The sequence below is a fragment of the Pleurodeles waltl genome, chromosome 9, assembly GCF_031143425.1.
Source record: "Pleurodeles waltl isolate 20211129_DDA chromosome 9, aPleWal1.hap1.20221129, whole genome shotgun sequence".
NCBI classification, from domain to species: domain Eukaryota; kingdom Metazoa; phylum Chordata; class Amphibia; order Caudata; family Salamandridae; genus Pleurodeles; species Pleurodeles waltl.
In genome coordinates, this window is record NC_090448.1 from 1124263211 (window position 1) to 1124279508 (window position 16298).

Sequence of the window (16298 nt, forward strand, 5' to 3'; positions counted from 1 at the left end):
CAACCTTTGAAAGTGATGGGTCGTGGATACCTGTCCCAGTTTGAACCAAGTTAGCAAGCTTAACTTCTATTGGAGCAAGTAATGTTATTAAGAAATAGAGCCAGATTTTGCATTTGAAATTACACCAAATCTTACCATAAATTTGGTAGAAATAGAGAGGTTTTAAGGAAAACGAACTAAATATTTGAGTTCTGCTATGTTGTTGTTCTTTGGGAATGGGGCTCACCCTCACCAAGAAAATCTTGAAAAAAGATGGTAAAAGTGTTTTTTTTTTTTTTAAGCACAATAGCCGCTACAGTTTAGCTGAAGAACTATAGATATTGCAGACAGATATGAAAATCCGATTGCACTAGGAAGTGCCATAGGACACAGCAATCTCAGTTCGGTGTCTCAAATACCAGCTCTAAGTATGTTTCAGAACTGCATTAATTTTGTAAGCAACAATAGCGTTGCTGTTTTTAAAAATGCAGTCATTTCACCATGAAATACAAAAGTTACATTTTTCATAAATAAGCTCACTTCCCCGAAACAGACACTTATCCGTTTTACAGAACAAAATAATAATTTTGACTCGAAATACCAGATTTACATTGCTTTATCAGCACATTTTTGGTCCCTAAATGGGAGCTTGTCATGGCCTACTCTCTCTGATTACAGAAAGCATCTTAAAGCCCACTTTTTCCCCCAGTTCCTATAATGTTCTACTTCTGTACGTGCTAATATGTTTTTATACTGGGGTTATCCTCCTATCCACACTGCTTTGGAACGGTCAGTGCCCTCTCTCACTCTGTTTCTCCTCTCTCCCTTTTCTAGTCAATCATAAGCCAAGAAAGGGCTGGAGGCCTCGTCATCCCAGCTTCAGATGGGGCATGGGGTTATGAATGTGAAATAGCATAGATTGCTGTCAGCCCTGACATCACGATCTTGACCTATATGTGATCATATTATCGAACTAAATGTATGAACTAATGTAGTGCTGAATGTAAAGTGTTGCACTTGACACGCATAATGGAGTGCATGCATTATAGTGATAGACGAAGAAACCTGAATGCTATGACCTTATTAATAGAAATTTAATCCTATATTAACGTTGCATATTGAGCTTGGGATTGACTTACTCTGAAACAATAACACATTTCTTAACCTGTATGCTGAAGTTATTGATTGACTTGAATGTAGTTCTCCATTATATTCATTTATATGTATTAACAATTTGTTTCGTTTTGCATTTCACTGTAAAATGGAGATTAAAATTGATAAAGTATAATTTACATTTTATGTTGAAAACATTAACATGCGGAGTTTAGTGTAATATGAATTAAATGTGCCTTTGAATTTTTCTCTGAAGTTAACTGTACTATGCCTGAATCTTTTGTTCTCTAAGCATGAGAAACTGTGTTCTATTTTCTGCTAACGTGTCATTTCTATTTGTGCAAAGTAATATTAGTTTGGAAATAGATATGTTATTGTGTTATTCATAGAGAGCCTGAGAAAATAGCCTTTGAAAGGTGCACCGAGAGGCTGAAAGAAAATGTCTCTGCCTCTATTCGACCATGTTGCAAAGTCGTACAGGAGACCAAGGACGTTTACCTTCCCAGGACAGCCTTTGGAACTAATCAACTTGTTGCAAAGGACCCATAAGACGTGAGAAGATGGAACTGAAATTTTCCTCTTAAAAGGAGGCATTACCTGATTGAACTGTTGTTTTAACTAGGACTTTTTACTAATTGATTGAGCAGACCGCTCCTGACCACCGCAGGGCTAGACTCCCTTGGACCTTCTCTTTCCCAGACTTGCTGAGTGTAGCTTTGGCTTACACTTGATTTTCTGAGAAGTCTCTTGACCGAGCTTCTGATGCTGACATCTTCACTTTTTGCCTGTTTTTTACCTTAATTTGTCATTTACTTTTTGCCCTTAATGACATTTTCCCAAACTATTTTTGTCCTTTATTTGCTTTTTACTTCTCGCACTTATGTTCTTTACGTTGAGTCCTATGCATTCTTTAAAATTCTGGTGGAGATTTCTGATGGGCCTTAGCTTACGTAGATGACTTTACATCCCACCAATGTGTAATAGATCGCATCAGCATTTGTTTTCTGAGCATCAGATTTTATTGTTGATGTTCTGTGTAGCCGTATCTAAGTTCTTAGATTCTCTTATGTTAGGACGCTTACAATATGACTGCCCTATTTGTATCCTGTATCTTTATAGCATGTTTTTGAGCATTGTCTACATTAATTTGAGTGTTAACTTGTAATAAAAGCCTTTAACTTGATTTTCGACTTGGGTTTTCAGTGTGTGGCAAAATTGGTTAAAATTGGTTAAAATTCTGTGATGTTGAATGGATTTGTTTCCCCATCTCTAGCTCAACCCTTTGCAGGACTCCAAGGTTGTCAACCTCATTTAAGAGCATAACCGGTAAATGCTCCATCAAATTACAAGAGTTTGATAGAGCGCGCATGGGCTGAGCTCCGGCATGCATACTTATGGGAGTGCACACCACACTGTGCTTTCTGACGCAAAATCGGAAATCAGAGTATTGTGTATTCTTGTGCTCCCATGTCCTTAGTTAGCTTACTTAGCTAACTCCTGTTTATGTGCTGTATCTGGAGAGTGTGCCCTTAGTCTGCCTGTGTTTCACTGTTCAGTGCCTTGAGGGTGTGTACACAGTGAGACACTGTGCTCTGTAGCTCCCTGTTGGCAGTTAGTGCTACATTAAATTTGTTTTTTTTAGGGAAATCTTAATTTAATCTGCGATTAATCAGAGATAGCAGGCAACAACAGCTACGCAGACAAGCAGCCTTCCTTTAAGCAAGTACACCTCTTTATGCCCATCCAGAGGGCACCGGGGCTGCTGCTGAGGTAAGGGTTCTTTCTCACCTTCTTTAGAGTGTTGTGCTGCATTGGGCTACTGGCCACACGTCGCCAAAAATAATTGAAGAACACAGGACTGAGCAGTAGGAAAAGCAGAGGTTTATTGTGGGCTGCAACTCAAAAGTGTCCATTAGGACAACCCACCCATAAATGAACTCCACAGAACCTCTGTCTGACATCAACAGAACCTTGGTAGAGTTCTACTCAATTTAAAGCTACAGCGCCTACCACCAGCAGCTCACACTTTAGAGGCGGCACTCGGGCTGTCGAGGGACGAAAGTAGGCAAGGGACCTTGGGCAGTTAAGGCCCCTGCACACGGGTCTGCCCAAGAATTTATAAATTCTCTCCACAATTACCTGGAGTCATATAATTGTGAAAACATTTGTGTTATTTTCAAACTTAGGTCCAGCTGGGCAGGAGTCAAAATTGTCGGACCTACAGCTTGACGATTTTTCAGATCATATTTCTTCATAGCACTATATAGAACAGCTGGACCTTGGGCTCTGGGATGAATCAAGGAAGGCTCTCTAAATGTCAGGCAGCCAATCTCTTCCCCCTTTTGGGTTTGTGCAGCAACACATTTTTCCGCAGTCCTAGACTATATTCTCTAATCTTTCCTCAGAGGCAACCTTCTGGTCTAGTCCTTTCCCTGCACTGATGTACAGACTTACTTGAAGTCAAAAGGGGAACTCTGATCCACAGGAGCAGCTTATATCCAAATAAAAATGACATTTGGGGGGGTCAGGCCCACTGACCACACAGATTTAAAGTTGCCCCCAAACCTTTGGAGAAAAGCAATCGCTATAAGGTGCATCTTTACTGTCATTATTGAACTGTTCCATGGCAACCAACTACCAATGGGGCAATGTCACACAGTTTTCTTTGGGAATGGCAGACATTCCATAATATCCAAATGCTTTGGTTAGGATGTTGTGTGGCTCCAATATACAATCTGTAGCATTGCTGGCACTTGCTTCTTGAGCAGATCAGGGACAAGGATGAAAGAGATGGGCTGACAACTCACCTCATTTGTGTAGGTGTGAGGCTTTGTCTCTGCCTTGTCCACAGTCCTATGTTGTGTACGTATTTTTAAGAAATGGCTTTGCCTGTGCCTCGGCCACCGTCCTTTGTTGTGTAAGTATTTTTAAGAAATGACGTCACTGAAAGGTTTGATGTGCTAAGATCACCGTCTTCCCAACTTTCAGGAACATACAGAGTAGTACCAAAAACATCTTTATTGCACTTTACTGCATTTTTCCAAGAGGTAGTCAATTGTTCCTAATGCTTGCAGTTTGTGGTGGAAGCAGATGTGGAATTCCATGAGTGATCTCAGAAAGCTATACATTTCTGAAAAAAATTCTGAATTCATTAAGAGATCATTTGTGTTGCTCCCTTGAAGTTTTCTCAAAGAAACTAATCGTTGAAATAAAAAGTATGAGTAGGAAAAAATAGCCATTGGAGACAACGTTTTTATCTGTATTTAAAAAAAAAAAAAAAATTGAAACTAGATACCCAGGAGAGTCCAGGGTGGTGTGACTCATAGATCGCAAAGCATTTATCTTTTTACCCAGGAGGCCTTGCAGAATCAAACTTTAGCTGAAAACATCCACCAAGTGTAGGAACACTAGATGGAAGTAATTTTGTGGATCCTTGCAGATTCCAGAAGTTGAGGTCACAGAAATGTGGGGGAAATTGAGATTTACCCCCAGTCTTCTGGCCCATATGCAAAAACTATACTCAGAAGAATTTAACATTTCCTCTTTCTTGCCATTGGGATTAGAATGCCTTAATTCTTAGGGGAGCAGAAAGACTGTTGAGCCTTTAAGGCTGGGTGTGGGAGCCTGATGGAATAGGCCACAAAGACTGCATTGCCCCCTTTGAGGCTGGGAGTCTTGGCCCTATGCCAGGGTTGGATGCCCCAACCCTTGATTTTTGTTAAATAAATCCGTGGTGTCCAATGGGCTTTCACCCCGTGGAGGGCAGAAAGTTTGTCTTTCCCCTTTTGGGGTGGGTGCATGGACCTTTGTCTGGGTAGGCCGCCCACACCCCATTTCTTTAAACTATATTTACTCCCTGGTGGCAAGAGGGATTTGTACCACCATCTGAGGAAATGGGGTGGTACACTAGGACACCCCGTCTCCCCCCATGGTGACAGAAAGGCTGTATTGCACCATTATGGATTGTGGGGCATGCTAAGGTGGGCCACCACCCCTTTCTTTTTCTTTTTTCAAAAAATAAGTTCCTGGTGTTCAGTGGACTTTCTACCCCAGGGGTTTGGGGGAGATTAGTAGCAAATCCCCCCCAATCTGTCCAAGGGGGCAGAAAGGCCATCTCCCCTCTTCTGGAGGAGGGGCCACCATCGTCCTCTTTTTAAATTTGCTTTACTTCCCTGGCCTGGTGGCTAGTGAGCTTTCTGAAGGCAGAGAGGAATTTGGGTGTAAACATCCCCAGGGAGGGGGTACAGAGGGTACTGTGATCACCTGGCACTTTTCAGGCCTAGAGAGGTTTTGCTATAAAGCTGGGTTTCTCAGCTTTCCAGCAATACCTTCCTGTTTAGCACAGTTCCCTGTGAGTGCAGAGAACGGGTCTGTTTCCAGGCCCCTCTGCTCTTGCAGGGAAGCCAGGAAGGCTTTTCCTGGTTGCAGGTATGGCAACTGATGTCAGTGTATGAATGACATGGTCTCATCAGTTGCAGGACCATCACACACCCCTATGCCGGAGTGGGGTCTGGTCGGCCGGAACGGGGTCGGGTCCATGGTGGGTGTTATGGGGGCAGGAGCACCGTAGCAGCATACAACAGCTGCTGCATTGGTGGAAGGCACTCTTGATGTGCAGGTCATGTCAGTAGTACCCAAGGGATTCATATACAGGGATGCTGGTGTGAATGTCTCCAGACTGTGGTGCTGGTATTAAGGTCACCAACTTTAGATCAGCTGTTAGCAGCTCTTCGTGGTGTCAAGGCCTAAACATGGAGACAGCAGTCACTGATGACAAGAGGAGTAGCACTTCGGGTCTAACCCTGTTGCTCAAATGAATGCCAGGAATGCAAGATATCTGCACAGGAAACCATACCTTGTGAATTAGAAAGATGAATCTGTGAGCATAAGTGCATATGAAAATCACTCAAAGGAGGGTCTCCATACGGCTACTAACTCTTTGCCCAGTAAAAGCTGTTTTATAAAATATGAGGACTATTGTAGTTTTCACTCCTTCCTTACTCCAATAATTACATTCTTGGAAAGAGCTGGAGCGCTCAGGACTCAAAACGATCGCTGTGAAGCTGTGGCAGTGTTTTGTAGTGTAATCACTAAAGAGTTTAAATTAAAGCTACAGGAATCGTCAAGCATTCAACATACAGCAATGCATTACTTAATGTTGACATTTAATCTTACAGCACAACCATGCCAAGCGCTTTGCCTCCCCCTCCGGCTTCTGTCTTTGCACTTCATTGGTCACTTGTAGAAATGTTTTTATATTCCAGGTAGTTTTTAGTAAATATAAATCTGACTTCTCAAGACATGTTCTTGGTTAATGTGTGATGAGAGGGACCATTGTATGTTGAGTTGCCCTGTTTCCTGAACCTAAAATGTCGGGTAGTGTCAAATATACAACACCATTTAGCTTCCTTATCATTATGAAATGACAAAGTCTGCTTGGATGGTAACACCTATTACAGAGGACAGTGGTCGTATCGTCTGGTTTGTGTTTACATCATCACTGATAGTCGAATTGTTCTAGGAAGTGAAACTTGGGGACAGAGGAGCATAACAAGAGCTAATGCTGTATTCCCTTGAGTTATCTACAAATTTGAAAGACATAACACAAAAACGAGACAAGTATTGGCAATGGGATTAGGTCTGGCTTTAAAGGAATATTGTATCTTAAATTGAAGTATTACAAGTAGATAGCATGGGAATGGAGATGTGTGGAAGCACAGAGCTGTGTAATAGTATTGGTGTAATTTAAAAGGTCATGTAACAGTTGCACTGTCAAGCCAGACCTCAAAATCCATATAGGTTAAGGATTGCCATCCTTCCATCTGGGCTGCTGCCAAAGAAAAACATTGTAAATTATATAGTTGTCTTCAACACTTTAATAGCATTAATATATCATATGTGTGCCCCTGAAAGTTCAAGAGTTCAGGCTCAGGCAGCTGGAAAAATAAACAAAACAATCACAGCTGTATGGAGGACAAGGACTTTTTTGTGGAAGCACACAACCTCTAGCCAATCAAAACATGTATCCCTGGCTTCCAACGTGGGCGGGGCCACAACACCTCTCCTGGTGATGCTTACATAACTGTCACTCTCCTGATGCTTACATAATTGTCTGGCGAAAGCTTTACTGTCAAGCCAGACCATAAAATGGCAGAAAAACTAAAAGCGGGCATAGCAAAACCAGAAACAAGTTCTGATATTTCTGCTATTCATTTATATGTGGCCAAAGTCATGTCCAATAATCAGGTTTACAGTATTGCGGAGTTTTGGTGCTTTGCAATCACCTAAATATCTTGGCTTCCTCCGGGGTGAAAGTATAAGGTCCACAGAGGTGACAGGTTCCTGACCATGATTGGGGAATGCGAGAAGGGAAAGTGTAGTACCTCCAAGCGATATTGTTCAAGGTCTTCACCATTGTGGAATGAGTGAATGCAGTATGCCACACTAACATAAGGAGTTTGTTGTAATAATGTATTCTTTGTTATGTTTTAGTTTAATGTTTAGTTCTGGCATTTTGCGTCACAGAGCCCGAGAACTTGTAAAGTTAACCCCTTAGTTTGAATCTTTGTTGTTTCATTTTAGAAAGTTTGTCGCTGGAGGTGTGTGCAATTCAAAAGCCAAGCTCCATGGAAAAGTTGTGATAATCACCGGGGCAAACACAGGTATTGGGAAGGAAACAGCCAGAGACCTCGCCCACCGAGGCAAGTATATTTTTCTAACTACCATCAACAACAAAAAAACAGACGGAGCCATTTAAGAGTATGCCATAGTTGTAGTAATACATTTATCATACATCACCTTCATAGTACCACAGGCCTTGGACAGACTTTATGTAGTCATTCGGTAATGATACCTTCCCAACAATTTAGAACGCGACTGCACTTAATTAATCCCTTTTAAAATCTAAACTTAAGGAAATGCCATTCCACCACAATTAGCTTAGAAATTTTGAAGAAGTGTACTAACAGTACTTCCATCCATTCAAGTCATTTAGATAGATTCTTCTCAGAATTGATGGGTTGTGAAGTACTCCTTTTCAGTGTCAAACTCTGCTACCCAGGAGGAGTGAGAAAAAGAAATTGAAAAGTGGGATACAGAATATGCTTTACGGCATACACCAATAACATCTATACTGTAATACTGTAGTCCCTAGTGAATGTAGGGAAAATTCGTCTCATTATACCAGTGTGCTCTCAGGCTTTTAGCTGTGCGGAGTGATCGTCTACACATTGAGTTAAAAAAAGACAGATCCTCAGCCACACATGTGGCAGGAGTATGTGATCAGAGTTATCTACCTCTTTACTTATCATGTAACAATATAGGACCCAGGATAGAATTGTGTTTTGGTATGTCAAATGATTGCTTATTAGGACCCTTGTCTCTTATAATTGACAATTACAGGTGTCCCAATATACCCTCTTGTTTTTTATATTTGTGGAAGGCTTACCAATGGAACGGAAGTGTGAGGCTAGGTAATTTTAAATAAAACACAGTCAGCATAAAATGCTATGACTAGTTGCGTCACCTCTTCTCTAGCGCAAACATGTCTTCATTGGCATAAAACAGATAGGGTTCAAGCCAGAGGGCAAGCAACATAGGGAATATCGACAACAGTTTTGTGGGTACCTCTGTATAACAGAAAAGGTTGCAACAAGTTGCTCATATAGGATACTAATCCGGGATATCATGCACTCACCTACAGCCATGCCCCGCAGAAAACTATGTAGCCACTCTCAACAGAGCTGAAGGTGTCAAAAGTTTTTTCACAAAAGAGAATACTCTGCCTTCCTGGTCACTCCTAGCATTGTGGGTCATAATCAGATATAAATAAATGTAGTGACCATGTGGTGTCAATACCCAATACAAAACCCTAATGATCCAGGCACACCAACCTGAGCACCACCACCATCAACATGCTGGATATGACTTTACCTACAGCAAAAAAAGGGGTGTGCAAGATGGGCACTGCCTCAGATTCCTACCTAGTTTAAGCAGGACAATGATGACAGCTTTCCTCAGAGATGGAGTTTGTGGAACCTTAGTGTAAGGCAATAAAGGATCACAGAATTCCTCCCCCAAATCATTGCTTCATGGAACCCTAAACCTGGACATGTCTTTCAAAGGTCCCAGGGTTACCAGTATGTGTGATATCTCCCTCTAATCCTCCAGCCTCCAGTGAATCCAGAACACTTGGTGCAACTTTTTGCCCCATCTCACTCCATCCAAGTCACAGTCAGGTGGGGGTAGGAGGTGAACAAAACTAATGTAGATTTGCTTGTGCACTACCCACTGATGCACTCACTCATGGAGAAGCGGTGGTGGCACATGCTTACTAGAGGTGGGTGAGCCAACAAATTAACAGGGAGTGCCGAGCCATAGCTGAGCCAAGCATCTGGCTTGGTTCGTAGAACCTGTGCACAAGCCAAGCCCTGAAAATGTTTGCTATGTAAAACATACAACCAACATCACATAAAATATGATAGTTTCTTCAGAAATCAAAAATGTTTATTTCTTTAACATGTGCAAGCTTTGACATTACTTTGTCTAATTATAGCAATGCACTGAGAAGTTGTTTTTAGAAGTGATAGTTTTTAAACATGAACCATTAGTGATCTAAGAGGCAAGACATTTGTCATGTGAACCCTGTATGTGGCCCAGGGTATTATAGAGCAACATTATAGTCTATTAACTCAAACACAAAAGGTTTTTCTACAACTGGTATTCTGGAATCACATATTTAAAAGTGCTTTCATGTGCGATAATGAAGAAATAGGAGCATTGGTGAAATAGAATTGTTAGAAATGGGGTCTCTAGTTGGCAGCCAGTTTACACCCTAGTCAAGTAGGGACCCTCACTTTAGTCATGATAATGGAGTCATATTCGTAAGATTACCTCTGCTCACTCCCTTGGTAGCTTGGCAGGAGCAGTCAGGCTTATCTACAGATGGACACCACAACAGTTTAGAACAATATCCAATATTTATCTAAGTAAAACAAGACCAAAACGGCAAAAATCCAACCTAGACAAGCAAAGAGATGAATTTTAAAAGATGAAATCCCAATAAAAGCACTTAGAAACTCAATAGCTCCAACTGTGAGTTCCCAACAGTCCAACTCTACCCGCGAGGGAGTGCTGTGTCGGTCACAGAGTCGCACAGACCCAATGAACAGTGCCTTAGAAACGAGGCAGAGTCAAAGACGTGGCACGGAGTTGCCGAGGTGTGGCTTCACAAGCTGGTGTGGCGTCTGTTCCATTCTGCTGTTGCGGAGGTGAGGCGTTGGTTCCTTACTGCTACGTGGGGGGGGGTGCAACGTTGGTTCCTTACGGAGGCAGCTGAAGTGAGGCTGTGTCGGTGGCGAGGTGTCTGTTCCTTACGATCCAGCCAGGTTGTCTAGCGGGTCAGGACGCGATGAGGTGATCTCACGGGCCGCTGTCACTCCACGTGGCCACAGGCACCGTGGCAGAGTCGGGTGTCATGGACGCCAGTGATACGGCACTTGGAACTCACAATGTTGTGGGACTTCAGAGGTGCTGCAGCAGCATTGAGTCTGCGGTGTCGGTCGCAGTTGACACACTTCAGCGGGGACCACAGCTTCGGATGCAGGCAGCGGCGCAGCGTCGGGCAGCACCACCATTTCTGGGGTCGTCCAGAGTCGGTGTGCCCGGTTCTTCTTGTTTATGCCAGACTTCATTCCCAAGGGCACAGAAATTGAAGTGGGCACCTCTTGCCAAGTCCGGGTCCATCGCAAGAGAACACAGGGGCTGGCAGGTGAAGTCTTTGATGTCCCTGAGACTTCTTAACAGGAGGCAAGCTCAGTCCAAGCTCTTGGAGAACGTTCACAAGCAGGATACACAGCAAAGTCCAGTCTTTGTCCTCTCCAAAGCAAAAGCAGCAACTGCAGGGCAACCCAGCAAAGCACTCACAGCAAAGGGGCAGTACTACTCCTCACAGCTCTTCAGCTGTTCTCCTCTTGATCCAGAAGTGTAATGTTCGGGGTTTTGGGTCCAATACTTATACTCATTTCTGCCTTTGAAGTAGGCAAACTTCACAGGAAAGTTTGTTTGTTTGTTAAAATCTTTATTTGACCTGTTTCGACCATAAAAGAAAACAATGTACAGAACACAACATATAAAAATAAATAGAACATTAGAAATAATTAAATAATATTTATGGCCTAGAAAAGTCTTTGTAGTGCACAACACCCTGCCTTTCCTGGCCCCAGACACACTCTAGGGCAGTGGTTCCCAAACTTTTGACTTCTGTGCACCCCCAATTTATCATTACTGGAACCCAGGGACCCCCACTGAATCATTATTGGAATCTGGGGACCCCCACTGAGTCATTACTGAAAGCTGGGGGCCTAATCTGTTAGTATTATCTAATTTTCTAAGCAGTCGCTGACTCCCTGGGGAGCCTTTGCGGACCCCAGGAGTCCCCGGACCACAGATTGGGAACCACTGCTCTAGGGGGTTGGAGACTGTATCGAGTAAGGACAGGCACAGCCCTATTCAGGTGTAAACTCCTCCCACCACTCTAGCCCAGGAAGACCCATCAGGATATACAGTGCGCACCTCAGCTCCCTTTCTGTGACTGTCTAGAGTGAATTCACAACCATCTCAGCGGTCATCCTGATCCAGATGTGTATTCCAGAGCTAGACAAAGACACAGAATGGTTAAGCAAGAAAATACCCACTTTCTAAACGTGCCATTTTCAAACACACAAGTTAAAAACCATCTTCACTAAAATATGTATTTTTAAATTGAGTTCAGAGACCCCAAACTCCATATCTCTATCTGCTCACAATGGGAAATTACGCTTAAGAGATATTTCAAGGCAATCTCCTTGTTAACCCATAGGAGATATTGGCCTTGCAAAAGTAAAAACCGAATTGGGCTGTATTTCACTATCAGGACATGTGAAACACACCAGTCCATGCCCTACCTTTTAAATACACTGCACCCTGCCCATGGGGCTACCTTGGTCCTACCTTAGGGTGCCTTACATGTACTAAAAGGGAAGGTTTGGGCCTTGCAAGTGAGTGCACTTGCCAGGTCGGCATGGGAGTTTAAAACTCCACACACTGACACTGCAATGGCTAGTCTGAGACACGTTTACAGGGCTACTCATTTAGGTGGCACAATTAGTGCTGCAGGCCGACTAGTAGCATTTGATGTACAGGCCCTGTGCACACATGGTGTACTATACTAGGGACTTGCTAGTAAATCAGATAGGCCAATCATAGACAACCAATCATAGTCACAGTTTACACAGGGGAACACTTGCACTTTAGCACTGATCAGCAGGGGTGAAGTGCCCAGAGTATTAAAACCAGAAAAACTAAATCCAGCACACAGTCAAAAATGCAGGAGGCAGAGGCAAAAAGACAGGGGAGACCACGCCAACGATGCCAGGTCTAACAATATTTGCCTAACATCACACAATTTAAGCAAGGAAGCTGCAATTTGTCCAGGTTTTTTGGTTTCACTAAATGGTTATCTATTTTTCTTTATTTGTTGTTCTTTTTTATGTTAATGCATTGTTTTTACTTCTTTGTGCATTTTTCTGCAGTTTTTATATAGTGTGAACTCGACCCAAAGGAATTGGAGAACTTTTCATGAGCACCAGTCATATTGCACAAGCTCACCTTCATTGTTTATGGGCACAGGGACTTTAAGTAATTTGCCCAGAATTACAAAATGTTTAGCTGATGCTGAGACTCAAACCTTGTTCCCCAGTTCAAAAATCAGCAGCTCTGGCCATAACGCAGCATTCTGGGTAGAGCAAAGATGGGAGGCAGAATCCACATGAAAGCTTAACTTGTTATGGGCTCGAGGTTCCAACAGGACTGCAAGCTGAGCCATTGCCGGGCTTATGACTCAAGCATGGTTTGAGCTGTCATTGACTCGCCCACCTCTAATGCTGATGTATGGGAAAGGTGGTTTTACTATCTCAATAACATGGCACACATGTGGCAAACTAGCTGGTGGTCAGTGTCCCAGGCACAGGTAACTCAAACAGAAGGTAATGCGCAGTAAAGAGGGCCACTCTTGCTGTTGAACCATGCATGCACGGGTACCAAGACAACTAACTGCCTTGCAGCATAGGTATTGCCAGAACTGAACAGGATTATCAAAGTACTTAGGTGAGCGTTATATTTTTCTCTCAGATGTGCTCTTATGTTTTCTAGTTCTCTCCGACATTTCATGAGAGTACTCCTTGTCTTTAGCGGGCGTCGTCCTCTTTCACAATCACAGACCTTGAATCCCTTAACTAGGGCCAGTGGAATTATGCAATACTGCGGCGTTTTCTGCAGTATAGATTTGCTTCAGTTGCCACATAGTACATCACCTGCTGCATGATTTGCAGATTTGAAATAATGTTTCTAGCTCAAACGGATCAAACGTTACTAAAAATGCAGCAACGTGTTTCTGTGCATTAAAGACCCTTTGGCTGCTCATCTTTCTGTTGATTATTGCTGTATATGGGTGTCAGACTAGTACTAATGAGCTGAACCATTGCCCAGATAATGTTATCATGTGTAAAAATGACAAAATAATGAAGTAATACTGTCACAAAAAGTGCTGCATTACACTCTATAATGTAGCTTTTTTTTACCACATAATTTAGAAAAACGTGCAGCACAACTTGGTCCTCCTCTGCAACATAAGTCCAGTGGCCCTGCTCTTAATATTGTTCCACTGTCACGAAAATACTGCTCCTTTTATCTTAAAAAATAAACGCGATTCCTTCAAACTGCATCGCTCAGTAAAGATGCCCCACCATTGATCAGAAACAAACAAAGGTCTCTCAATAATTGAATTATCTGAACTCGCCAATTTTGTTGTCACTCAACTGAATTAATACGTACAAGCTGGTCATGTCAAATGTTGCCAAGTGGGCAGTGCCGGGATGAACACATAAACCCCCTAACTCTTTATAACTTTTGTACGCTGGTTGGCATAACAACTGTCCATATACACTTTAACCTCATAAGTTCGGGTGTCGGACAGTTGCTGACACTAGGGAGGGGGTTCCCCAATGGGAGACACATAAGAGCTTCTGTGTCTCCCTCCCACACACCCACCCGCCCCTTTGTGATGTCAGCGCGCTGCGAGGCGTGCTGACGTCACAATCTGTTTCCCCCACAGGAGCAGGAAGCGGAGATAAGGCCGCTTCCTGCTGCGGTGGGGAAAATGGGCCTCTCCACCGTTTGGGAAGGCCTCATTTGAAAGGGGAGATTTTCCCCTTTCAAACGAGGCCTTCCAGAAAACGGTTTCCTAGCCCTCGATCGCAGCACACCTTAATCGAGGGCAAGGAAACCACACTAGACACCAGGAATTTCACTTGGGGGGGGGAGGGGGTCGGCCCCCTCTGAAAATGGGCCGCGTGTTGTGGCCCCCAGGGAAAACCATACAGCTATTTAAAAAAAAAAAAAAAAAATATATATATATATATATATATATATATATATATATATAGAGAGAGAGAGAGAGAGAGATCAATATATAGATAGTTATATAGATGTATATCTATATAAATAGGTATATATATATATTTATACATATATATATATATCTACTAGATAGATATATATATATATCTATAGCGATAGATAGATAGATAGATAGATAGATTGATAGATATGTAGAGAGAGAGAGAGAGAGCACTTTTGTCAATGAGTGTGTGGTTTCCCTGGGGGCTGCGATCAGCCCTCAGGAAAACCACACCCACATATAAAATGTATCATATGTATATATATATATGTGTATATATATATATATATTGCCACCAGTTCTCTTTCAGTGGCAGCTTGTGTCAACTATAGCTTTTAGGCAGCAATAAAAAAAGTCGCTAACTGGAAGTAGGCTGAAAGCACAAAAAATAGTAAAAATGGGTATGTCCCAGTAAAATGCCAAAATTGTGTTGGAAAATGTGGTTTTGTGATTCAAGTCTGCCTGTTCCTGAAAGCTGGGAAGATGGTGATTTTAGCACCACCAACCCTTTGTTGATGCCATTTTCTGGGGGAGGTGGGGGGGTGAAAAACACATGCTTTCTTCTGCAGTCCTTTTTTCCCATTTTTCTGAAAAACAACAACATTTTTGCTGTATTTTGGCTAATTTCTTGGTCTCCTCCAGGGGAACCCACAAACTCTGGGTACCTTTAGAATCCCTAGGATATTAGAAAAAAGGGATGCAAATTTGGTTTGGATAGCTTATGCCGACAATAAATTATGAAGGCCTAAGCGCAGAGTATCCCAAATAGCTAAAAAAGAAAGTGGCTCAGCACTAGGGGGGTGAGGGGTGGGGGGGGGGGGTCAGCAGCTAAGGGGGTTAATATTGTCATATAAGCAACTTGAAGACCTGTAAACTGTACCGCTTTGTCTAAGCCTTCACGGGAGTCATAGAAAAAATTTGAGAATGGTTAAAAATAGGTGGCAGACTAATAAGAAAAAATAATATATAGGATCTCAGTGTAACACAGTCAGTGTAGCTTGGATGGCTCCCAATTGTTGTCTTTCGATGGATCTACCAAGGAGATGAGAAATATATATGGAGTCATCACAGTCTACCGTGGAAATAGCTGGCACATCTCCCACTGCTTGGATAATTAAGGATGAAGGATGTTTAAGTGCCCAGCAGTGAGTAAATAGGACTCCAATATTTTCTTGTTGCAATATTCTTCACCTTGGGCCCTGCTCAGTGCCACATAGTGAACACACTTGCTAAATGCTTTGAAAGGAGCTGCACAGAAAGGTCACCAGAAACGCGCCATAATGCTGGAGACACTGGGGCAGATTCGATCAGCAGGACACATGTCCCCTGGGCAGTCAGCCACACAGCTCCAAAGGCCTGGATTGTGCTGCTAATGAAAGCTCCATTGACAGACTCAGCCCTCGCCCGGCAGCCAGAACGTCAGCTGGTGTCCGTGGATGACCGGGAGCCCCTCCTCACCACACAAAGAGGAACCAGTCTAGTGTGTTATTAGGACACAGCATTGGGTGAACCATTGTTCATCCTCGCTCGATGCTCTTTCCTCTTTTGAGGTCATCTTGTGACACAACCTTTAGATATTTCCACCGTGTGAGAGCAGGAAAAGGGGCCTTTACGGAAGTGAAATGCATCTCACTAATTCGGCCGGCAGTGTTGGTCAGTGGGTTTCGCACTAGCTCAGGGGTCTTCAGACTGGGTGCTGCCCCCCACACGG

The 16298-nt window shown here is 42.9% G+C and overlaps 1 protein-coding gene across 1 annotated transcript in view; it reads left to right on the forward strand.

Moving 5' to 3' along the window:
* The window catches only part of LOC138260412 (retinol dehydrogenase 12-like), a 163277-nt gene that overhangs the window by 73181 nt on the left and 73798 nt on the right, over window positions 1-16298 (forward strand). Inside the window, exon 2 of the mRNA XM_069208868.1 lies at window positions 7675-7793. Coding sequence (XP_069064969.1) covers window positions 7675-7793 — 119 coding nt within the window. The remainder of the gene's footprint in view (window positions 1-7674; window positions 7794-16298) is intronic.